General features: G+C 32.2%; 2 protein-coding genes across 3 annotated transcripts in view; one reads left to right on the top strand and one right to left on the bottom strand.

Annotated features, from left to right (window-relative positions):
• The window catches only part of LOC127729108 (TBC1 domain family member 25-like), a 447590-nt gene that overhangs the window by 84416 nt on the left and 336552 nt on the right, over positions 1-26622 (bottom strand). The gene's annotated exons all lie outside the window — the stretch shown is intronic.
• The window catches only part of LOC127729133 (xaa-Pro aminopeptidase ApepP-like), a 57073-nt gene that overhangs the window by 1874 nt on the left and 28577 nt on the right, over positions 1-26622 (top strand). Inside the window, exons 2-11 of the mRNA XM_052236791.1 lie at positions 10502-10593; positions 12795-12890; positions 15901-15964; positions 16642-16746; positions 17732-17824; positions 21280-21426; positions 22134-22229; positions 22671-22752; positions 24674-24797; positions 25746-25868. Coding sequence (XP_052092751.1) covers positions 10502-10593; positions 12795-12890; positions 15901-15964; positions 16642-16746; positions 17732-17824; positions 21280-21426; positions 22134-22229; positions 22671-22752; positions 24674-24797; positions 25746-25868 — 1022 coding nt within the window. The remainder of the gene's footprint in view (positions 1-10501; positions 10594-12794; positions 12891-15900; positions 15965-16641; positions 16747-17731; positions 17825-21279; positions 21427-22133; positions 22230-22670; positions 22753-24673; positions 24798-25745; positions 25869-26622) is intronic.

Here is a 26622-nt window from a genome sequence, read left to right as displayed (position 1 = left end):
TAAATTTTCTCTTCAAATCGATTTACTAGATTTTAACAGCGGTAACATACTGTCGCCTTAAATTTACTGATGGCCCATTTGAGGCTTATTATCTCTAAAATATCTTTTTATTCCAATTTTGATGTTTCTGTTGGTTTTTGATGGAGAATCTCATTCATATCCTAGTTTTTCATTTTTGTTTATTGTTTGAAACGTCACTTCTTTGCTAAATTACTAGTCTAGGTTGGTTCAGTGAGGTAGAGATTGGTGATTTCCACTCATACCTTGGTACTCTGCCTAGAGAGTGGCGATTCTCATTCATACCTAGGTTCAGTAAGGTAGAGAGTGGTGAAGTAAGGGAAACCCCTAAAATAAGTTTGTTTAAAAAAAAGAGGAAGATAACAGAACGTTTTGGATCATTTTTGCTGCATAATTTTGTTTAAAAAGTGTATATTAATGTTGTTGTTTCTTAATATCTATGATGTTCGTGTTTAATACTCTGTCTTTAGTTTTATATGTTGTATGTCGTATGTTGTGTTTTGTGTGCTGTTGATTGTCTTTTAGTCGTTTTCTTTTTTGTCATGGCATTGTCAGTTCGTTTTCGACTTATGAGTTTGAATATCCCTTTTGTTATCATCCGCCTCTCTTCTTCACATTTAATTTTTACTCGGATGATCTTGAGTAGGTCATCCGAAGTAATGTTATGGCATTTTCTGAGTGTGCCTTTAACCACGCTTTACTGCGTATAAATCCGTAGTCTCGATTACCCGTATATTATATCTATATGTGATTATTAAACTGACATTCTATGTTCTTGTAGCTCACGCAGTGATGCCCAACTTGACAGTGATATGCATTTTTTATAGAGACATGATGTCAAATAAATAAAACTGCTTCAAATACCATTTTACACGTATTCTTGTCTCAGTGGTTTATAAACATTTATTTAAGATTTATAGTCAAAATAAAGCTTTACACCGTACTTATTCAGATTTCGGATATTTTTTTCGTTGATTTAAAATACTTATAAGTTTTAATCATTTTTTTGCCATGATTTTTATCTAAAAGACTTTATCATTAACTACTTGTCTAGCATAAATTTCTTCAAAAACGATTATAAACTAACTAACGGTGACCTTTTTGACCTGAATTTTGTACATGTACATTTTTTTAAAAAAGAAAAAAACTGAATTGGTAAATGCTCATACATGATCAGTCCAAGTTTTCCAATATAGAACGTGAATGTCTGTTCTAAATGTTAAAGCACTCCTGTAAAGAGGGTACCACGCTCTCTCTGCGCTAGGAGAGGGGTTCGTAGGTGGAACGTTGTACTAAAGGCTAAATTTCTGCCCCTTTGCAGGTTGCGGTCATAATTTCTCTGACCTGTATCCCGGACGGCCTCTATTACAGGACCTTAGTTGTCTCGTTTGAATTGTTTTACATTTGTGATTTCGGGCCCTTTTATAGCTGACTATGCGGTATGGGCTTTGCTCATTGTTGAAGGCCGTACGATGACCTACAGTGGCGGATCCAGGAGGGGGTTCCGGTGATTGGAATCCCCCTTTTTTTGACGATCAATGCATTTGAATGGGGATATATAGTTGGACCCTCCCCCCCTTTATCCTGCGTTAGGACTCCCCTCCCTTTTTATAAATGACTGGATCCGCCCCTGACCTATAGCTGTTAATTTCTGTGTCATTTGGTCTCTTGTGGAGAGTTTTCTCATTGGCAATCATACCACATCTTCTTTTCTATACTTGTTATATTTATTGTTAATTTCTGTTTGTCCTGAACATGTATGCAATATATTTACCACTAGACGATAACCAAGCAACCAGTCTTCTTATATTCTAGCACACCACGGTATTCTCTTATCTCCATACTATAAAACACCATTATTCTCTATTGTTCATATTATAGCACACCACTTTTCTCTATTTTTCACATTGTAGCACACCTTTAGTCTCTATTCTTTATTTTTTGGTCCATTTTTCTCATTTCTGAAACTTGTGTTATAGTTTATGCTGTCCTTGTTATATATTCTTTCAGATATCTGATACACCTGAGACTACTATATGTGTAATAGCAGTCTCAGGATACACTTACCTTACAAAAACACACATCAAGTTACTTCTATGTAAAGAAAACCAATACAAATACTAAGACTGAAATGTAAAATAATTTCCTCAACAGCTATTACTTGCAGATCAGTGAGATCACACAATGAGCCAAATCAATTTTCATTTAAAAAATAAACTGCAAACGACAGAATGGTATCGCCTAATTCTTTTGGGAAGAACAAATTTATGAACCAACCTTCACACAATACCACTGTGCCAGTGTTACCCCGTGTCCATAGAGGAAATACGGAACTTAACCAGTCATTCATGAAACCCATCACTCTTTGAATGCATACATGGAGAAGATGGAATAGGATTTATCCCATACTACATGGTAACTTGTAAAAAAACCAACAACTCAAAAGTGTATTCTACTTCTCTAGAGGAATATCCTTATGATTGTTAACTGATTTATTGTTTCAGATCTCCATCATTTCTACTATAATTTTAATATCCACCATGTATTAGTATGCAAAAAGGACAGCTTCACAAGAACAATATCTTCTCTTGTGAACCTTTATATAAAAATAAGGAGATATGGTATGATTGTTAGAAAGGCAACAACCCACCTGAATTAAAATGACGTGGATATAAGCAAATATAGTCACTGCACGGCCTTCAATATTGATAAACTCCATACCGTATAGTCAACTATAAAAGGGCGTGACATAAAAAAATGTGAATTCAAACGAGAAAACTAACTGTTTAATTGTTTATATGATTTTTAATTTGTTAATACAAATCTTAATGCTCTGACATGTCTGACAACAATGTTGTTCTTGATTTTTGTTTTATAGACTTAATATACGTCTGTGTACCTTTTTTTGGCTTTGTGGTTGCTGTCAAAATAATGTTTACCAAACATTCTTGGTACTGTGATTTATTTATACTGATTGATATTTCAGTATTTTAAAAAAAATTCTTTGAATCTTATTCTTATAAAATTGAAGCTGTTTAAGCATGATACAATGAGTATCCTGAACATTATATTTTTTTAATTCTTGACATTTATCACATAAAATCTGTGTCTAGAAATCATCATTGGTTTGTCTACAAAAGAAAATAAATATCAATTTAAAATCATATCAATTTTGGTCACCAACATAGCATATATATGAAAAAAAATTTATTGTTTGAGAAAAAAACATCATACAAATATATTGTATAAATTAGTGTCCAGGGACAAGCTGAATCCCACCTCCGGAAGGGTGATTTTCTCATTGCATTGAAGACCAATTGGAGGCATTGGGCTGTTTCCTGCGCTTTGGTCGGGTTGGTGTCCCTTTGACACAGTCCCTGTTTCTATTCTCTATCCAAACCATGCATGCGTTTTTCTCATTGCTGAAGGCCATACAGTTGCCTATAATTGCTCACATCCACTTTATTAGAACTTGGGTGGATAGTTGTCTCATTAGCATTCATACCGCATCTCCTTATTTTGCACAACAACTTGTCCCATTTCTAATCTGTATTGTTTAAAAAGTGCATATGTTTTTTTATTAAATCGAGTATAGAACATTTTGTCCGTTTGGTGTATATACAAAAAGGCATCTTCTAGAAACACTTTGTCTGTTTTTCTCCTACTTAGGGTTTTGGATTGCGTTCCCTCCTTTGAATAAGTACATCATTGTGAATCTCTCCTCTCCCCCTATTTTTACACATATCAAGATGCAAACTCCCTTATACAGATAGATACAACAATCTAATCTTGGATGAAGGTCATATTTCGGCGTCATAGCCCCTTTTCATCGAATATTTATAAAGTTAAAGATACTATATATCAACCCCAAATTGTATTTATAGCATGTACGACTATTCGAGTGGTCCCAGTCAATACAAAATTTGTCATTTATTTGTATAACTATTAACTCGTTTGCATTGCACGGACATGCATGAAAAAATATAACTACTCAATGTATCAGGTTGTATTGAAATTTATGTTACAGTATGTATTGTTATAACATCTTACCAAGCCCAAGGTTGGCTGACTTGGCTGTGCTGTTATTTTCCTTCGCGGCCAAGCCATGCTGTCTGGTCCCTGATTTGTATAACGTCACAAACAAATAAAAATAGCTTTAAATGAAGTCATTCGACTAATCCAAACAACAATCGAAACACTCGGACTTTTCAATAATATTATCGTAATGTAATTTCTTCCGTAGTCAATAACCAACTTCTTGGTTAATCGTCTTGGATATTATCCATTTAAACAAGCTAAAAAAAAGCAGATACTATTCCGATTGTTATAAATTACCATTTCTATAGCACTTGTCAGGGGCGTAGCTGCTGTTAGGCACTTTAGGCACGTGCCTACACATAATTTTTTCACAAATATTTTTTTTTTATTAAAAAAAAATAATAAACAACGTTATCTGTAGATGCACGTGAAGTCGTCAAAACTCTTTAATTATCAAATGTCATTTGTACACTAGTTTATCATCCTTAGTGAATGGAGTATTGGATAGAATTGCATGTCATTATATTCCACCTTATATAGAAACTAAAAACTAGAACTTTGGTTCAGATCATTTCACTTCTATCAACAAATACTTGAATGAAACTCAACATGCTCAAAACCCTGACATATTATTCTTAGATACATCCGTTTAGCTTTGCGGGATGTATAGATACGCAGTAACGTCTGATCAGAATGGGGACGTTAAATCCGATGCCTAGTGTAGAGAGAGTGCCACGCTCGCTGCACGTTAAGAACACTTGCAACAACTCTTTGAGGGGTTCGTAGGTGGTCTGCTGAAAGGCAAAATTTCTGTTCCTATCCAATAAACCTTCATTTTCCAATTTCAAATGCATGGCATTTCCAAATTTCCAGACCTTCATCCTGGATGACCCCTATTACAGGACCTGGCTACCTGTTGTATTTTTGTAAATTTGTTTTTGTCCTGAACATGCATGAACTATTTACCATTGGACGTTTAGCAATCAATCAACAAATCAACTAACTTTCAGTAACTTCGAGTACTCTCAGATCTTCGTGTAATGACCATAATTATACAAATTCCTAAGCCGGTATGGATTCTACAATACAGAATATCAGAAAATATGAATTTCTTGAATTTTGTTAGATAGTATGAACAGAACAGAACTTCTGCATGAGGCATCGACTGTGAGTGTGTATGTGTTTGTGTGGCCGGGGGAGGGTGAAGGTTTAAGAATCAAAATATGAATGGTCGATGCCTAGCCCGAAGGATAGTATTATTATATAGTAGTTATGGTGTTTACTTGCCAATTGTTTAAATGAAGGATCGTCAATATGTACTATCAATTGACGTATTTATCAATTATCCTCAATCAGAAAGGAATAGATACGAAAATACTAAACAGGATGTACTGCTTTATTAAAGGGCTATGCTGATCTACGCTGGGCAATGCAGATTGTAAATATTTTATTTTTATATTTCTGATTGTTCTGTCGGTTAATTTTTAGCTAATGTGCTTTGTCTATATGCCTTTTTGTGTTTCTTTGTTACATATTTGTTTGTTTTTATAGTGATTAAGATTATAACACAATGTTGACTGCTGTACCCCTATTTTTGAAATTTTTACCTATTATAAAATTGAGAATGGAAATGGGGAATGTGTCAAAGAGACAACAACCCGACCATAGAACAGACAACAGCAGAAGGTCACCAACAGGTCTTCAATGCAGCGAGAAATTCCCGCACCCGGAGGCGTCCTTCAGCTGGCCCCTAAACAAATATATATACTAGTTCAGTGATAATGAACGCCATACTAAACTCCAAATTGTACACAAGAAACTAAAATTAAAAATAATACAAGACTAACAAAGGCTAGAGGCTCCTGACTTGGGACAGGCGCTAAAATGCGGCGGGGTTAAACATGTTTATGAGATCTCAACCCTCCCCCTATACCTCTAGCCAATGTAGAAAAGTAAACGCATAACAATACGCACATTAAAATTCAGTTGAAGAGAAGTCCGAGTCTGATGTCAGAAGATGTAAACAAAGAAAATAAACAAAATGACAATAATACATAAATAACAACAGACTACTAGCAGTTAACTGACATGCCAGCTCCAGACTTCAATTAAACTGATTGAAAGATTATGTCTTCATCATATGAATATCAGGCACAATCCTTCCCGTTAGGGGTTTAGTATCATACCATCATAACATAAATGAGAAGAACATAACCCGTGTCATGCCAACAACTGGTTTTTAAATAAATGTGTTTAGTGCCGATGCAAAGACCCTATAAGTGAATCAATATTAACGCCAAAATATGCAATCTTTAATGACCTGACAACAGTATCGTAACTATATCCCTTCTTAATAAGTCTATTTAAAGGTTTTGTTAGCTTCAGAGGTGAATACTGACATTTTTGTGCTTTATAAAGAATATTTCCATAAAAAATTGGATGTGAAATACCTGAACGTATAAGAAGTCTGCATGTTGAGCTATATTTACGAATGATGTCCTTATACCGATGATAAAATTTAGTAAATGTTTTGACTAGTTTATGATATCGAAAACCCTGGTGTAATAATTTTTCAGTAATACATAAATTTCTCTCGTTAAAATCTAAAACATTGTTACATACACGAACGAATCGTACAAGTTGAGATATATAAACACCGTAAGATGGTGACAAGGGAACGTCACCATCTAAAAATGGATAATTAACGATAGGAAATTAAAAATCATCTCTTTTATCATATATTTTAGTATTAAGCTTTCCATTAATGATATAGATATCAAGATCGAGGAAAGGGCAGTGGTCATTGTTAGTATTAGCTTTATTTAAAGTAAGTTCAACAGGATAAATTTCTTTAGTATACATACTGAAGTCGTCATTATTGAGAGCCAAAATATCATCCAAATATCTAAAAGTATTATTAAATCTGTGTATCAGATGTTGTTTCGATGGGTCTTTGCTGATTTTTGTCATAAATTGTAACTCATAGCAATACAAAAAAAGGTCCGCAATAAGTGGTGCACAGTTAGTCCCCATTGGAATTCCGATAACCTGACGATATACGGAATCTCCAAAGCGAACACAAATATTATCTAGTAAAAATTCAAGGGCATATATAGTATCAAAGCATGTCCAATTGACATAGTTTTTTTGTTTATTGCTACTAAAAAATTACCTAAAAGAGTTTGAACATATATATTCACATTCTGACTTTTTAAATGCCCATTTAATTAGATGTGTGAATTTTTTCCTAATGAGAATGTGAGGCAATGTGGTATATAGGGTAGAAAAATCAAAACTTTGAACAGATTCAAAATCACCAATATATGCATGTAATTTATCAAGTACTTCCAACGAGTTCTTGACACTCCAAAAGTAATTAATTCCACTATTTTCGAAGGCCTTATTTGAACAATTTATTATCAGGTTTTTGATTGTACCAAGTGTACTGGTAAGAAGAATAGACAATTTAGTAGTGGAACAATGGCTTGAAGACGAAATAAATCTATATTTGTAAGGTGTTTTGTGTAGCTTCGGAAGCCAATACATAGTTGGGACTTTCATTGTATTTGGTTCTGCTTGTAAATCGGTAGCTAAAAGTTTATGTTTGTTACAGATGTCGTTTTCTGAAAATGGAGTCAGTTGGAATGTTGGTGAATTGGTGATTTCTTTTTTCAGAACCTCAATGTAAAATTTACGTCAAACAATAATAATATTATTAGCAGCTTTATCGGCCGGGACAAAAACAAATTCCTTGGCTAGTTCTTTTAGTTTATGTTTGATACGAGAAATAGGTTTATTGTGGTCTATTATTATGTCTGTTTGTTTTGTTCACATATCGTTGTCAATATAATGGAATTTTATGCAACTGTCATGCGGTTTAGCTAGCTATAAAACCAGGTTTAATCCACAATCCATTCGTTTGATGTGTTTAAGCTTTTGATTTTGCCATTTGATTACGGAGTTTCCGTTTTGAATTTTCCTCGGAGTTCGGTATTTTTGTTATTTTACTTTTTAATTCATCAGTCAGATGTTTTTGTAAAATTATGTAAAATTCTACGAACTTTTCTTCATGTATATTTTCATGTTAAAATTACCAGTAAATTTCATGGTTTTTCTACACAAAATTTTGCAACTAAAAATGCTGAAAACCGTTTTCCGTCGGGGGGCTTCGCCCCCCTGGACCTACTGGGGGCCGCTTAAGGTCCCCAGACCCCCTGCCGCAATTTGTGCCTACAGTTTGTTCGATACCTAGCTACGCCCCTGCTTGTCATCCAGACGCTATACTATGAATCAAAGTACTGAAGTACTGAACATCGGATGACTGCAAGTTCTTGTGGATGGTCACAAGCACTTGTCTCAGAAAACAAAATCACATCTCTATACCTGAAAGTGAGGTTAATGTACAGATATATTTTTTTTTCTGAGAAAAGTTCGTGCGTGGATGATAAATAAATGATAGGGAATTCAACCTCACCGTAATAAATATGATATTGAAGTGATACAAATCAGTATACTCTGGTTTTTTGTTATATATTATATTAATATTTGTAAATTACAGTTACATGTATATATAATTTTCATCCATTTGTATATCATTCTATTCTACTATATTAATAATAGTGCAGTGCAAGTGCATGGTGGACACTTCTGTAATAATTCGATTTTTCTAATAGATTGGATTTGAGTAGGCATTCATATTTTCCCGCCAAACTTTCAATCTCCCATGCAGAGTTATCGGTCCTTGAGAGAGAGCGAGGACCGATAACTCTGCATGGGAGATTGCAAACGTTCTTGAGATATTCTTCCGCATGCGTTAACACACATTTTCTGTACGTGTGCATAGATATTAAAGATTTTTTACTTATATATATATTTCTAACGACAAAACATTTTCATGTTATAAATTTATTTTCTAAAAAAATATTTTTAGGAGTATCCATTGAAAAAATGAATTTATAACAAGCGATAAGGAATGTTATTTTGCACTCGAAAATGTCAGCGTATTTATCATGTTTATAGATCGGTTACAATCCCAACACGAAAGTTACGTAATGGAAATCTAGGCGACAGCAATACGCCGGAATGCCCTTACGGTCATCTGATGTAAAAATAAAGCGGCTGGATTATCGAAACTAATAAATCCGCTGACGTTATCAAGTGCAAAATGGAATTCTTTATCACTTTATATCTATATTAATATTACCAATGAAACTTTAACCACGCTTTACTGCGTATAAATCCGCTGACGTTATCAAGTGCAAAATGGAATTCTTTATCACTTCATATCTATATTAATATTACCAATGAAACTTCATGAAAATATTTGTTTAAGAACATTTATCAACATGTTTTGTCTTGAGAAATATATATATATCAGTAAAAAATCATGCATATCATTATAACGAACAGGTACCTAGAAAACATGGGTCATCTTAGTACCCATAATGCACGCGGATGAATTTTTAGAATTGTATGCATGTTCCTTGGGATATCAATATGACGGACGTAATTATACTTCTTTTTATTATCTACCTTTTGAATTATATCACTAGTTTTGTTAATCATCGACCGATCAGGTTTCACATCTTTTTATCAACATAACTTGTAACGCTAAACTATTATGGTTATTGACATGTCTACCAGAATGACACCAATCTAATGGTATAATACAAAATTACAAGATACCAAAATTCATTTGGTCATAAAATATTTTGAATGTGATAGTCCTGATGATGATATTCCATTCAGAATGCTTTTTTACGGACATGATTTCAAAGGAGTAGGCCCGGATAGACTCCTTTTTGGCCCCAAAATATAGAATTTTTACAAATTCTCAATTTTAGCATTTTTTAGACCATTTTTGTCCAAAATGGAGCACTTGTGTTCAGTCTTAATATTTAAATATATAATGTATTTGATGATAATACATAACATATATAGAGGTTGAAACTGAACAAGAATGCGGCCACTTACATTTTAGACAAAAAACATCTGAAAAGTGACGTTTATGGCATATTTGATAGATTTTCATATCTAAGCTTGACTTTGAGCGTCTTCAATGACCAAATCAGTTCAAGTCTTTTTTCATAAACCAATTGAATCGACTTAAATAGACACTTAAGTGTTTAAAAAATGTCAAAAATCTTTGATCAGATGTACTTCAGATTTGAGGCCAAAATTAGCCCTTACCGTACCTTCTCCTTTAAATTTACAATTTTCTGATTATGTAATTCATTTAGATTTTCATAAACTTAGTTACTGCCTCCTTTGCAGTGTTAATAAAGGTCTAATGCTTTTAGCTTTTTTCTTTTCCTTTCATGTATTTAATAATCATGTATTTTTAGTTTCAAGTGATTTTCGTCTATTGAAAAATTTAATGTAGTGTAAACGAAAGAGAGTTGGACGAATTTAGCAAAGGGTAAACATTAATTCTGTTCTGTTGTAGTCAAAGAAACGAATGGTCATGACCTTGGAGTAGATTGTGTTGTTGCTATTCCAGAAACAAGTTTTATCCTCGACAGATTAAGTTGTCCAAAGGTAAGATACATTTTTGTTTTCTTAAATGATTTTTCTTGTTGGATTGTCTTTAAAGGCGATAAATAGAGAAATAATTTTAATGACTTAATATATGCATTTCAACGGTTAATTTATTTCATAACAAACTACAACAAAATTTATAATAAAAATGTCCTTTACAATCTAAACATTTCAGAAATAGAATAAGCTGTTTTGAAATCAGGATTGGTGATGCAGTTGACATCGATTGAAAATTATTACTGGCTTACAGTCCAAATTCAATTTTCGACATCATTCGGGAATAACAAATAACTTATAAAAAAAAAAAAAAACACCCGAAACAATTTTAAATTTTGTTTTCATTTAAATACTTTTCGAAATTTATTTATCAAGGCTTATTTTATTTCATAAACTTAATTGTGTTTTCAGCATGTCAAATGATTGAAACATTTCAGATATATATATATGTTACAGTGAATTTGTATAATCAGGGATTATGTAGAATCCCTAAAAATTTCAGGGATTATGTATAATCACTGGTTAGTTTAGGGATTATATATAATCACTAGTATTTTCAGGGATTATGTATAATCACTAGAAAAAACGTCAGGGATTATACAGAATAACTGAAATGATATTAAAATATATAACATATTGAAATATATTAAAAGTTAACCGTAATATATCAAAATAATAACCTTAATATGTTAAAACGTTAGGCATAATATATTAATATGATAGACACAAAAATACTGAAATGTTATACACAATATAATTAGATGATAAGCACAATATAATTAAATGATAAGCAAAATATATATAGAATAATTGTTTTTTTTGGTTTTTTTTAATACTGACTTTATCAGTAATAATATCAAGCGAGCCCTTTTTGACACTGACTTTATCAGTATTAATAATATCAAGCAAGCCCACAAGGGCGGGTTGATGAAGTCAGTGTGAAAATTTTAAATGGCATAATGATTATTCTTTTTATCTGATTGTTTTAGCAATTGTTTTTAGGTTGAGAATATGAAATAAAATGAAATTGTCATTAAAACTATTTTTATGCGTACAATCGTTTTGATAAATGTTCGTCCATTGTATGAATGAAGTCAAATGTTATGCACAATATTTTAAAAATAAACATTTTATTTACAAACTAAATTTGGATGGCATCGACTATTACACATGTGCTCTGCTTTTCTACAGGCATATCTATAAAATTCACATCTGTTTTTACCACAATATCAACATTTAAAAACAACCTTGTCCTCCATATTGAATCAGATTTTATGGCACGTCTCAGAGAAATAGAGTTTTCAGCACAAACATCTGAAGGTACCAATGAAGGGAAATCAGCAACCTAAAACTGATTTCTTGTATTAAAGATCCGAGCAGGATTCCATGCTATATGGCAAGGAGATATCCTTCTACAGTCTTTTCGTGAATAATGACCTTTATGTTTTTTTGGATCTCCCTTTCCTGGAACCACTAGTGGAATTGGTATGATCACGGAAGTAATATTGAAAGGAATAACAACAACGCCAGTTAAATATTACTTCCATGGTATGAGATATGCATATGTTGCATTTTGTTTTTCCTCTGCAATTTGCATTAACTTTTGAGCATACGTTTTCTTCAACCCAAGCAACATCTGTGCCTGTGCCGAGCTTATTTGTTAGTGACATAATGAGGTTCAACACTTGAATAAAATGTAAAGGGAAAAACTCATCACTTAAGATTCACATAGTAGATCAGGAATGAAAACTGTTTACTTAAACTTTCAAGGAATAAGAAAAGAAAATGATAATTTGTCTATGTTAATTTGTTTCATCATCTTTGGAGCTTTTAATTATTGATAATCCCTGAAATCATATTAGGGAATTTGTAGAATAATAATTAAAATTATCAGTGATTATATAAAATCACTGGTCATTTTCAGGGAATCTATATAATCACTAATGATTTTAGTGATTCTACATAATCCCTGAAAATTCAGGGATTCTACATAATCCCTGATTATACAAATTCACTGTAACACATATATATATATATATATATATATATATATATATATATACAATTATTTTTTAAATACATATCTCCAATATAACAGTAGAAATGTCCATATCATATATCCCTTTTGTTATCAATTCACATTTACTAGTTCATCTTTGAAATTTTCAAAATTAAAACAAATAATGATGAAACATTGCTTGCAGAATAATGCAACGCATGACAGATTACAAGAAGTTCGTGCATTGTTTGATTCCCATAACATTGACGCCTACATCATTACCATAGAGGATGTTCATATGGTAAGTATATATATATATATGCTTCAATTATATTTTATTATACCTCATGTCAAAATGCAAAATTTTGATTGGTTAATACGAGGGAGACAATTTACTCTTTGCCATGGCAAATACTCTATTACCCTTGCTCAAGTTTGCTCTTTAATAAATACGGATGATTGATATATACAAGACGTCATAGTTTATTACTTTGAAAAATTAAAATTTAATAGACAGTAATAACAGAACATTCAGTATAATAAATTAAATAACACATATCTGAGAGGGTGATAGAGCAGATTGTTACCCCTCGAAAAGACATTTTCAACCTTGGCTTCGCCTCAGTTGACAATGCTTTCTCGGGGTAACAATCTGCTCTATCACCCTCTCAGCTATGTGTTATTTATATAGTGTTGGATATACACAAACATTTACGTTACAATAATTCTGTTAGGCTAAATACACATAGTTGTGTTTGTTTCAATCTTATAATAAAAGGATTGAAGGAATATGAATTTATAATAAAAATTGATAAACGAAAATAACACTTGATTGTTATTTCGTGCGTCGAGACGCTTCACCAGACACGCTCAAACCCGAACAAAAAGCCTAGGATGTATGAATACCTAATACAACGTGAAGAGGTGACCAAAATGAACATAAAAAGTATAGCCACATCCATCTAAATAAACTCATCATAGATACTTGGCTTAAAGTTGCATGTGTACGTCAGACGCGCGTTTAAGGTCAACGTTCCTTATGTTTAGCTAGCTATAAAACCAGGTTTAATCCACCATTTTCTACTTAAGAAAATGCCTGTACCATGCAAGTCAGGAATATGACAGTTGTTTTCCATTCGTTTGATGTGTTTGAGCTTTTGATTTTGCCATTCGATAAGGGACATCCGATTTGAATTTTCCTTGGAGTTCGGTATTTTTGTTATTTTACTTTTTGCATGAGGGAGTTGGAATCTTAGTTTCATAATAATAACATGAAAATACTGGACGATAACATCAAAGCTGAATATATCTCGGTGACTCTTAATAGATAGAACATACTTTTTTCTTTTCAGTTTTGTTTTTGTTATTTTAAGTCGTCCCTTTTTAAGAATAAATACACATTTCGTTATATTTCGCCTTGAAAGATAATAGAATATGGGGTGTTTCTCCTGTGCGTCCTTTTTGGGTGAGTTTTGGTTAAGTCCTCGTAAATCTCATCTGACAATGTAATGACATAATACCAGAAGGGTACTGTAATATAGTCAAACACAATCCGGCTTCATTCCTATCACCATTGTCTTTTACTGTTTTTTTCGCGTTCAGGTTAACATCTCTGATACCCATTGTGATATATCAATGACCCATTGTGATACATCAATGACCCATTGTGATACATCAATGACTTTTCATCATTTCACTGCCTTATAGCAAAAACTCACTTCTGAGTCATTTTAATTATCAGATCCAACATTTTTACGCTTGAGTAATTACGTTTTCGTTTAGAATGGTGATTGTATTTCAGGTGGGTGGGTGAAAGGAAGCATGCAAAAAACATCAGACTCGATTTGTGTAATTAACTAGTTAGGTTTTTATTACCCATAGTTTCAAACATTTTGAAATTTTTGTATATGTACTTACTTGAGTACGCATTTGGGGAGTATTGCAGCTTTTCCTGATGGTGAAACTTAAGTCATTTTTCAGCACCATTATAAATTAAGGGTTTTATTTTGATTACATTTTGATGAATTTGCACAGACATATATACTAAAATACTGTATTATAGGTCTCTGAAAATTTGTTTGCATTTAACTAAACTCTTCTGTAAGATTGTAATTATACGTCCGTTTTACGGGACGTGCTTATGGTATACCGATGTCCGTCTTTCCGTCCGTCGTCAACATTTCGGACAATAACTCAAGAACGCTTTAACCAATGTTCATGAAACTTTATTGAATTTTTCATATCTAAAGACGTAAGCTCCCTTTCGATTTTTATAAATTTTAGATTCTAAGTTTCCGAAATATGGAATTTTATTCATAAAAAAGGGGGGATTTTCTAGTTTCCGGACAACAACTCAAAAATGCTTTCAGCAGTTTTCATGAAACTTTGGTGACTGGTTTATATCTATTAGAATAAGCTCCGTTTAGTTTTTTTTTATTTAAATTTCTGATATGACATTGAGGAGTTATAGAACTTTATTCGTTGAAAAAGAGACGGGCTTATCATCACTCATAGCTCCGCTCTTTATTTTCATTAGTTCTGCTAATTTGTAGAAATCAGTAGAAGAACGCTTCCCTTACTGGCTTTTAAATAAATGCCAACTTAGCTTTTGAGTGTATTATGTGTATGTCAACGGAATACCTAATACACGTGTCTTAGCATTTCAATTTACGATCCATATATGATAGATATTACAAACAAGCTATTTAAGAATGATAGATATTACCAACAAGCTATTTAAGACTGATAGATATTACAAACAAGCTATTTAAGTCTTTTACAATTTAAAAACAAATGTTGGTATGTTTTTTATTAGACAGTTTTTGTACAGCAAAGAAACAACGAATTCACAAATATTCAGCAAAAGCTTACCGAATATCTTGGAATACAAATATACAACAAAAAATCTTAAAAACATTTTAATATTAATTTGAACATCTGTGGACGTTTTTTTTTCACTCTTAAGATTACAAATAAACTTTGTTTGAATTTTACTCTGATTGTTGTTCTCGTGTAAATTTTAAAGTATTCGAATTCGTTATATATCTATTTTTGATAAGATACACGGTATATTGACACTCGTCAGAATACTTAAAGCTCAGTAGTTCTCGATAGAGTCTACGACTCATTGTTAATTGTTTACTTGAATTGAGAGTTATCTCATTGGCACTCATACCACATCTTCTTATTTCTAATTAATGCATCAATTTGTCATATTCTAAATATGCTTGCCGTTCGGGAAAAATTATTTCAGTCGATGTTTGTCACCTTTTAAAAAATATATAAAAGAAAGAAACAAATTTCTTTTTCAGCAATTTACAACATCGTTACATGATAAACGATTACAGGCTGTATCGGGATTTTCTGGTGTTATTGGTAAGAACTATGTAAGATGAGGTTGAGGTAATGAGTAAATCTCTTAATGAAATCGTTATTGCTAGGCGCTTTCGTAAAACTAATGTCCATTTAGAACTAGATGTGTTCCTTAATTTTTTTTTTATTTGTTATCAGTAATGTTTCAAGTCGATATAGCACTAAATGCTTTCACAATCAACACCCATATAGTACAAGTATTCTGTGTGATACCATCGAAGAAGAAAAAACTTGTCTCATGCATATCATAACTACTCCATGACCTTTTTGCCAACATGTACGAAGGTTAAACGTTCGGTGGAAATCGTTTTGCTACGAATACCTGGCAAATATTGAAGAATACGAGTACTAGGCATACACCTGCTTTTATTGGTGTAAAATGCAAACCTTGTTTAAATATGTATGATATTTTTCTGTTGAATAGTATAATACTGTTAAGTGGACCTTAGATTTTTTAAATTTTCAAAGCGCACATGTAAAGTTTTAAGTACATATGTACATCTCCTGCATGCATATACTTGCTGTCATTAGGTCTCTGGTGGAGAGTGGTCTCATTGGCAATTATACCACTTCTTCTTATTTTTATATTTGCAAGTTTTAATTTTGAATACGAATATCTCTTTTGAAAATATGAATGCATTGTTTGTAATTGTTAAAAATACAGGCTTCTTTCTATTAAGGTCTTGGAGTTGTTACGAGATCCACGGCAGCTCTGTGGACTGATGGGAGGACTTTTATACAAGCAACCGAAGAAGTGGACTGTGGTTGGGAGATCTACAGGAAAGGTAGAGTAAAACATTTTATTTTACAAATGATTTCTCTTTCCTATACATATTTTGATGTTATTTTAAAGCCAGTTTAGACAAATGTTAAATTAACAACCCCGTGAAAAAAAATCAACAACAACACAACAAAATAAAATAACAGAAACAAAACAAACAGCAACAACAACTAAATAAAAGAAAGAACCCAATCCCCCACTCTCATCCAAATAAGAAGAGAAAAAGGAAAGCAAGTTCCTATAGACTTTTAAAATGTACGAATTTTACTTACTTTTGGTGGAGTTTGAAATATTTTTCTTATCAATAGATACTTTCATAATACCAGTATGCAGATATGTATGGAAAGCCGTTTTTATATTTATTCCATTTTAAAGATATCTTGTTAAGGTAATAATTAACTAAATATTTTCATGACTTAAAGATTAATGATTGCTTAACATTGCTGTTGAAGACAATTTTGAAAGAAATTTTTTAGTAGATTTGCATTGAAGGATTGATTGGTTGGAGGGTTTTGCTAAATGTACAGTGACACATATTTTATGCATATTTAAAGAAAACATCGATTTTGAGGCCCAACCTCTTTGCAATAAAAATTACCTTCCGACCAAAATTCTTGTTTGTCAAATCCGTTTGGTTTAATCCCTCATAAACATAAAATCAAACAGCTTGCCCTTGTCCATCATCTTCGGGGACTATTTCAACTATATGCAGATCTTTCGGTAAAAAAAAAAACTGAAGATTTTTTTCACGGGCTGGGTGCAGGAAAAATTTCATGAATATGTATATGAAACACAACATTTACAATAATATTTGGAATTTGTAACTGGTTTACTAGACAGGGGCGTGTAAATATTCTTTTCGCATGCAAAACTCGAATATTTCCGCGCCCGTCTTGTAATTCAGTTACACATCCTAAATGGTATTGTACATACAACTTACATTCTGCTATTAATGTGTATCTTTCATACTGACCTTTTTTTATTGACAGGTGGTCCGAACACTACCTCGGTTACTGATTGGATAAAAGAAAATGTAGTAGATCATGCAACAGTTGGTGCCAGTCCTAGTTATATGTATTCAGGTAACGTATCACATTTTAAGATTATACCTTTTGTTTTACAGTCTGCAATTACCCTTTCTTGATCAGAGATGTGAGAGAATCGTCAGTGAGACAGCAACCAAAAAGCGAAGAAAAAAAAACAACGAAAGGGCAGTAAATTAATTCAACAGGTACTTCAAGAAATCTGCCATCAATATTTAATTGCTGAAACTGACAAAAAATAACGCGTTTTGAAATGAGACAAAAGACAAAGACTAATGAAGTTCCAGTCATATGGACATGAAATCCAATGATTTACAAGCTTTATTAATTTCTAAAACTATCATTACATATAATAAATTCTCTAGTCGTAATAAATGATCAAATAGGAAAGTTTGTGATGAAATTCAAAACAGTTACGCAGTACACACAGACATAGCAAAAAAAAACCATAAAAAATTACAACACAAAAAATTATACGAAAATGATTATGTTAGTCCTTTAAGATACAGTTTGATAAACTGTGCCCACTTACTACGCTTGACTGTCTTAGCTTTGATTAAAATATATCTAAAAAATATTTTTTAAACGCTGAATCGTTGATAACAGTTTTTGGCTCCCCTGGCCTAAAGGGCCAAGTGAGCTTTACTCGTCGTCTGGTAACTTTTACAAAAATATTCTCCTCTTAAACTACTAGGCCAAATTTACTGAACCAAACTTAGCCACAATCATCATTGGGGTATTTAGTTTTTAAAATGTGTCGGATGTCCCCACCTGCCAACCAAGATTGCTGACAAGGCTAAAAATAGAACATAGTGGTAAAATGCAAGTTTTAACCTATTATTTTGAAAACCCCTATAATAGAGAAAACTTGACATGGCAACAATGTTGAGAATGTTGAGACCTATTGTATAATTACGTCAAAACTGTCAGACGACTTCTTATAGGAGTTATCGTCTTAAATGACAAATTTTCCCATTTTTAAAATGTTTGCTTATTATCTCGAAAATTATAATAGATAGTCAGAAACTTTAAATAGCAAAAAAATGATCAGCAAGACAAGATCTACAAATAAATCAACATAGCTGAAATCCTCAGTCGACTCCTTATTAGAGTTATAGCCCTTTAATGACGATTTTTACCAATTTTTGCGTTTTGGCTAAAATCTTAAAAGGTATAATAGATAGATAGAAATTTTAAATAGCAAAAATGATAAGCAAAACATGATCTACAAATTAGTCAAAATCATCAGCAGGATAAGATCTACAAATATTTCAACATGAATGAAATTGTCAGTTTACTCTTAATAGAGTTATTCCTTTTAATGATCTTTTTCACTAAAAAGTGGCCATTGTTGAAGATTCAGGTGAACGACACAGACTCTTCAGAGCCTCTAGTTCAATCATGTTTGAAAAGAATTCTCTTTCAAAAGAGACGTTATGATAACACTATAATGTTTCATAGTATGAAAACATCATACTGTTTTATATCTTAATCAATAGTAATTCCACAGATAAATAGAAGACAAAAATATTTATTTTTCGCTGTTTAAGTATTGCTGTTAGTACTCAGATTTGACAATTTGGGAATAATTACACAAATCAGCAAAATTTCTCATATCGACCTCCTTTCATTACATTTGGAAATTATTTGAACAATAAGATTCATTACACATACCATTTAAGATGGCTATCACTGTCGAATAATGTCATTGTCTTTATTAATATTACTTTTACTGTTAAGTCTGTTTTTTGAGATATCCATTTGACGTGACTCTGTGCTTATGTATCCCGTCATACTTTGAACGACAAAATTATTTTATTTATTAATATTACTTTTACTGTTAAGTCTGTTTTTTGTGATATACATTTGACGTGACTCTGTACTTATGTATCCCGTCATAATTTGAACCACACAATTATTTTATTTATTAATATTACTTTTACTGTTAAGTCTGTTTTTTGTGATATCCATTTTACGTGACTCTGTATTTATGTATCTCTTCATACTTTGAACGACAAAATTATTTTATGTCTACCTGTGCGAATTTCAAACGCGCGATTTTACGCCAGTACTTAAAACCTAAGTCCTTCCATCCTTTATGGGTGGATTTTACATAGATAAATAAAATAGTATAATATAAGCTAAATGAGGATGTTAAATTTGATGTATGCCTTTTTGTGCTTCTTCGTTACATTTGTTTGTTTTTATAGTGATGAAGATGATAACACAATGTTGACTGCTGTAACCCTATTTTTGACACTTTTACCTATTGTGTCTGTTTGTTTTGTTCACGCATCGTTGTCAGTATAATGGAATTTGATGCGACTGTCATACAAGTGAGGGGTTTAGCTAGCTATAAAACCAGGTTCAATCCACCATTTTCTACATAGAAAATGCCTGTACCAAGTCAGGAATATGACAGTTGTTGTCCATTCGTTTGATGTGTTTGAGCTTTTGATTTTGCCATTTGATTAGGACTTATATCTAGTAATTGACTATAAGGGTCGGTTGAAAACAAAACTTTACTACAAAAGAGATGATTTCAGCTTTCCAATTGTGACCTTTTCATTTTTAAACCAAGAGTTCTAAATGGTGCAGTTGAAATTATCACTTTGTAAATTTTACGGACGCCATCGCGGGATGGTTGGCCGTTATGGAATATCCGTTTCACAGATGATATCGGATATGTTCCTTGTGTCGTAACTACAATCCTGTTCCCTTTTCACGAATGTGACCTACCGAATTGGACTATTTGCCGGCTTTGTAATAACATGAGCAACACGACGGGTGCCACCTGTGGAGCAGGATCTGCTTACCCTTACGGAGCACCTGAGATCACCCCCAGTTTTTGGTGGGGTTCGTGTTGAGCAGCTGTTGTACCCCTATTTGTGACATTTTTACCTATTGTGTCTGTTTGTTTTGTTCACACATCGTTGTCAATATAAAGGAATTCGATGCGACTGTCATACAAGTGAGAGGTTTAGCTAGCTTTAAAACCAGGTTTAATCCACCATTTTCTACATAAGAAAATGCCTGTACCAAGTCAGGAATATGACAGTTGTTATCCATTCGTTTGATGTGTTTGAACTTTTGATTTTGCCATTTGATTGGGGACTTTCCTTTTTGAATTTTCCTCGGAGTTCAGTATTTTTGTGATTCTACTTTTTAAAGGACACACATTTTTTAGAGATGAAATTCTACTGTTGATGTTTTCCCTCACTTTCATTTAAATAACAAATTGATCTTAACTCCAAAATAACTCCAAAGTAGATTTTCTTTACATATGCTCGGAATCTTACTAATAGTTTCCTTCTTCTATAGTAAAACACTAAAGAGTACAGTAAAACAATTTATCCATAACATTTAAGAAATTTAAACCAGGTAAATGTGGTATTATTTGCTGTTATACTAGATTCAGTGATTGCAATGGCACAACTTACATCATATCACAAAATTAGCAAGGTTAACAGAACTGTTTTGTTTGCATATCATAGTATGGTGGAAGAACTTTGATTTTGTGCTGAGCAAATATGATCTGACACTTAAAGCCATTGAACCAGATTTAGTAGATGAAATTTGGATATCAGACAGACCCCCACAACCAAGTACTGATATTAATGTTCTAGACATTAAATATGCAGGTGAGAGCCGATTTATCTTTATTAGAAATAAGATTAAACACTAATGTGTTGTTATAAACGCTCAAATGCAAGTAACATCGAATGATATATAACATGTGAAGCTCATTAATAAAGACTGGGTGTTAAAGCCTGGCGAAATGATTTATTTTGATAATCCTTTCCTTATTATATGTTTCTATACAAAGAAAAGATTTTAACTTACTTATTTAACTTTTACCGTAAATGTTATCTGCTCACCGTGCTTTTAAAGTTTGCACCTTTCATTATTTTACTTTTTATTTGAAGTAGCCTTATTTAAGCTTTGCACATAATTTGCGATCTGGCGGAGATAACCAGGATTTACTTTAGGTATGCACCATCCCCAAGCCCTTTGGCTCATAATTTCAAGAATTGCTAAAAAATATAAACTTCTTGACAACTATAAATCATAAACGTATAGATTGGTATAGTTATAGACTGCCATTTATAATTTATTATTTTATTACTATTAATATTTTTTTTCATTGTTACTATTGTTAAACTCAAAAGTAATCTTAACTTTAAAATGATCACAAATCCTTTGATTCATGAGATGTTAACTATGTTTTCTCTCCGGCAAATTTGTCGATAAGATAAGACGAAACCATGTATTTTGTCAAGATAATGACTTACCTAAGTTTGGATATCCAGTTCTATAGTGTTGATGCTTTACAATTATATTATATTAGGAAGAAAATGGGAAGACAAACTGAGAGACATTAGAGAAGACATGACTAAACTAGGAGTTGACGTTCTAGTGACAACCGGGATGGATGAGATAGCATGTAAGTTTTACTCTAACTACAGTCAATTTTCGATGATATGATATTTCAAGTTATTCACAAATAGATGATTATATATATGATGTTGTTTGCTTAACGTTAACTGGCAAATATTCAGGACGAGAACTGATAACGGTAAAAAAAAATTAAAGCAGTAAAACATAAATAAAAAAGAGATGTTTCTGAATAGAAATGAAATAATTTGGTAGCTTATTACCTGCAGTTTATCTATATCATTCAAAAGGGCACGCTCATTTTTTTACGGTAACCATTGATACTTTGACATTCAATTTGACACAAGTACACAATAGACCATTTTTGCCTCAAACAGTAATAAGCAAAGCACCAAAGCTATCAGCAGTATTAATGTTAATACAATAACCTGCATTTCAATAGCTAACACATAGTTTTGGTTAAAAAAAATCTCATTTAATTTATTTACAGGGCTTTACAATATCCGAGCAAGAGACATAGAGTATGAACCTTACCCTTATGCTTTTTCCATTGTGCAGCATCAGACTACCAGGTAATGCAGAGGGTAATTATGTCATTAAACGGAGCAACATTTTAAGTAGCAAATGCATACAAATTTATGATTACAGTCGATTGTGTTTTTTGTGTGTAAATCTATTTGTTATGAGATGTCAAAACCTAAACAACTCTATAATTAAAAAAAAACACGTTTAACACAGTTTCTGACATCGTTCATTGTTTCAACACTATTGAGTAATGCAAATTTCTCATAACTTTTTTTGAGAAGAATGTGAAACACGTTTATTGAAAATTGCATCAATTGGCGTGATCAAACGTATATTGATAGAAAAACCTAATTAGTTGTACAATATTTGCGCCCTTATATGGTTTTATGTGTATATAGATATTATATTTTTGTTCTTTTTCATCGTTTTAGCATTTGAATATAAATAATAGTGGTAGACAGCATTTTCTGCCGTATACCTGGTGTAATTATAATTATTATGCAGTTTTGGGAGAATGCATGTTGCAACGCCATACAAAATTAGAAAATATCGATGAATAATATGTCATTTGGTATTTTGCATTGTACTAACGAGTCATGTTTGGTTGGTTACAAGCTAAATGTTTGGATTTTAACTAATACAAGCTTCCTTTTCTGTATTCTTCACCTATGCTTTTCTGTTAGAAACAAAATGGTATATATAAGAACAGAACATGTATGGCGATATGTTGTACTAAAAAGAAACAACATTAGGTCAATTATTTATGAAATAACAGACAAAAGAATTAATGTGTTATGCCAGTTAAACAAGATTGCGCAAGTAGATAACGATTTTTGACTTTAATAAGTAAGTTTGTTTCAAGTTGGCTGCGGTAAAATTTTCAAGCTTTAAAAAAACTTCTCATGCAAATACACGTGTGAGATGACCATTTCATGTACTTATCAGCTACCATATTACAACTATTTATTGGGTAAAAAAAGTTTGTATATTTTTATATGTCTGCCGATGACTAGCGTATTAACTGTTTATCTTTTCGTTCGTGCGTATGTCCGTCAAGCAGGTTTTGTGATAACTCTGCTGTGTACGATTTTGGCGATTTTTTTTATTCCGGAGTTTCTATCTGTTTATCATTGTAAATTAGGCAGTTGTAATTTTGTATCTTTGTCAAGTTTGCTATATAAGATATTTGAAGACAATATTTTGTTCAAACAAGACAAGTTTTCTGTTGATTTTGAGGATAATTTTAAATGTTGTTACAGTTTACATGCCTCTCTACTCGCTAAACATTGACAACTTGAATCACATCTAATGTTTACTGAAATTGCTTTATTACATATTTTCGAAATCTTTGCACACTGTTTGGTACTGTGAAGATAAGATTTTTAAAGTCTGATAGTTTTAAGATTTTAGTTTTATAGTAATGGGAGGTTTGATCGTTAAAATAGCGTATGAGCATTCAAGTTTGCTGTACTGGATGTTAATAGAATTGTTATCCCATTTTCGGGTCTATTATGGCAAGTCCGCCTTTAAATGTGATGTTTTCGTTTTTCCCCCCTTATTTTAGGTCCAGGGGTATGACTTTGTTCATCATAATATAGACAATTTTGGTGTGTCGAGCAAAGTCCTCTTAGTCATCTTATTCCATTCAATTTATCAATCTATTAATGTCCCCTCCTTTTCAATATTCATATTCTTGAATATCCGGATGTTAAATGACTAAATTTTTAAAAACAGAGCAAGGGGCGTATCATGCCTTCATGGCGTTGCAGTATCAGTCAGTACCTTTGGAAGCTGATAACGTGGCTAACTTTGCAATACAAACAAATTCATTTTATTCTAAAGTTTTGACAATACAAAGAATATTTACACGTACCATTTTATACACAGTAATGAGGTATGAAGACAAGAGTTATATAAGTATATGAACATGAAGAATGTGTTATTTGTTTAAACAAAATCTGTTTACAGTTTATATATAATGGACAGTAAATCAAAGCTGTCCCGTCCTAGTTCAGATCCAGAAAGCTTAGTTACTTTGAAAGAACATCTGAAGACGAATAATGATGGGCAATGTTCCAGATCCTGTGTGCAAGTAATTAACACTAATAATGTTTTTGTGTGAGATAGATAATGATTGATATGTAGTTGACCGTGTGCATATTCATAGATATCAAAATGTTTTGTCATTAATTTTGTTTTCAAGGCTTCAATGATACAATTAGTGATAGTGAGTTTTTCATTTTATCGTAAACAGTTGAATTGATGTGTAATACGAACAAAGGATATCGATCTATTTAGTTTCCGTGTAATATCGATGTTATTAGTACTCATTATGTTATTAGTCTGTTTTGTTCCCGTGATTATAACTATCTAATAACCGTGATGATATCGATCTGTTTAGTTCCCGTGGAGGTTTTGACCTGTCCAGTATCCGTGATTATGTGTATGATATTTATCTGTGTAATTCCCGTGGTGATATCGATTTATTTAGTACTCTTGATTAAATCGATCTGGTTATTATCCATGATGATATCGATATGTTTTGTTACCGTGATGATACCTGTTTTATTGTTTATAACACTTATGATATCGGTTTCAGTCGGTGCAGGAATCGTGTTCAAAGGATCGTATTCAATAGAACGAATTAACCCTTTAACTGCGTATCGAGATTAAAGAAAACAGATTTATTTTTACGTAGATTTATCTGAAATCCATAAAGCTTATTAATTGTGAAAATATACCCTTCTATTCTTTTTACGTAAGACACTGACCAAAATCCTTTAATTCCATGAATTAAGATAATGCAACAGTTCTGGGCAACTATGATATCAAAATAAAATATAAATTAGCACATAGAAGAAGACACAACACTGTAAAAATTCATTTGACATTAACAAATGTAAAATTACAAGTTCGTACAATGATCAAAATAGTAAAAAATCAAAACACAAAACCAACAAACTTGTTTAATGCTTCGATCTCATTAATGATATAACTTTCTTATCCATTAAAATGGTTTTTCATTGGATCTTTTTTCAAGACCAAGGAATATAACCATTCCAGTTTCACTGAGGACATTGTCAAAATAGCTGGACGGAAAGACATAAAGAAAATCATGGTGTCGTTTTCCTGCAATTACAAAATATATGCTTCGATTCCTGAGGTAAAGTATTTATTCTTAATACAACCAAGAGCTGATGATACGCAGGAAAATATTACAAAAATGCACTATGAATTGTTTTCGAGGTTCGTTCGGTCATATAATTGGAGCATTACTTCACTGCGATATTGTTACTGTCCCAATGATTAAGTTCAAATCTTTTATTCATTATCGCATGGAAATCATCATTCACGAAATAATCCTAATGATATTAACTTTAAACATATATGTACAACTATATTTCATCAGTTTGTCATATTTTGCTTTGATTATTCTCTTTTACACCTATCTAAGTTTTTCAACGATGTATGAAAAAAACCCTTTCTTTCAGGATCCGTTGCCGGTATTATCGTCAGTTCACAGAAATTAATAGAATGTAAAGAATTATAAAGATGCCGTCTGTTCCTTTGTGTGAAAATGTATTTGTTGCTGTAGTGATATGCCGTAAATTCAAAACAGAATAATTTGGAGCTGGAAAAGCAAATATACATATTTTAGAGTACGCCGATGTAATCCCGGATAATTGTCCAGAATATTTGAAAGATCGACTGGAACAAATTAATTATGAGGCAGCACGTATAGTTACTGGGGCTACTAAGTTAACAAGTCTACAAATTCTTCTAAAAGAGACCGGATGGGAAACTCTCAGGGAAAGGCGAAAAAATCACCAAGCTTATTTTGTTTCATCAGATGGCTAACAATAACTCTCCAGCCTATCTTTTAAATCTAGTCCCTTCCAACTTTGGCCAATCACATT

The sequence above is a fragment of the Mytilus californianus genome, unplaced genomic scaffold (genome assembly GCF_021869535.1).
Source record: "Mytilus californianus isolate M0D057914Y unplaced genomic scaffold, xbMytCali1.0.p SCAF_1, whole genome shotgun sequence".
NCBI classification, from domain to species: domain Eukaryota; kingdom Metazoa; phylum Mollusca; class Bivalvia; order Mytilida; family Mytilidae; genus Mytilus; species Mytilus californianus.
Note: the sequence above shows the minus strand (reverse complement) of the source record. Positions and strands in the feature narration are given on the sequence as shown.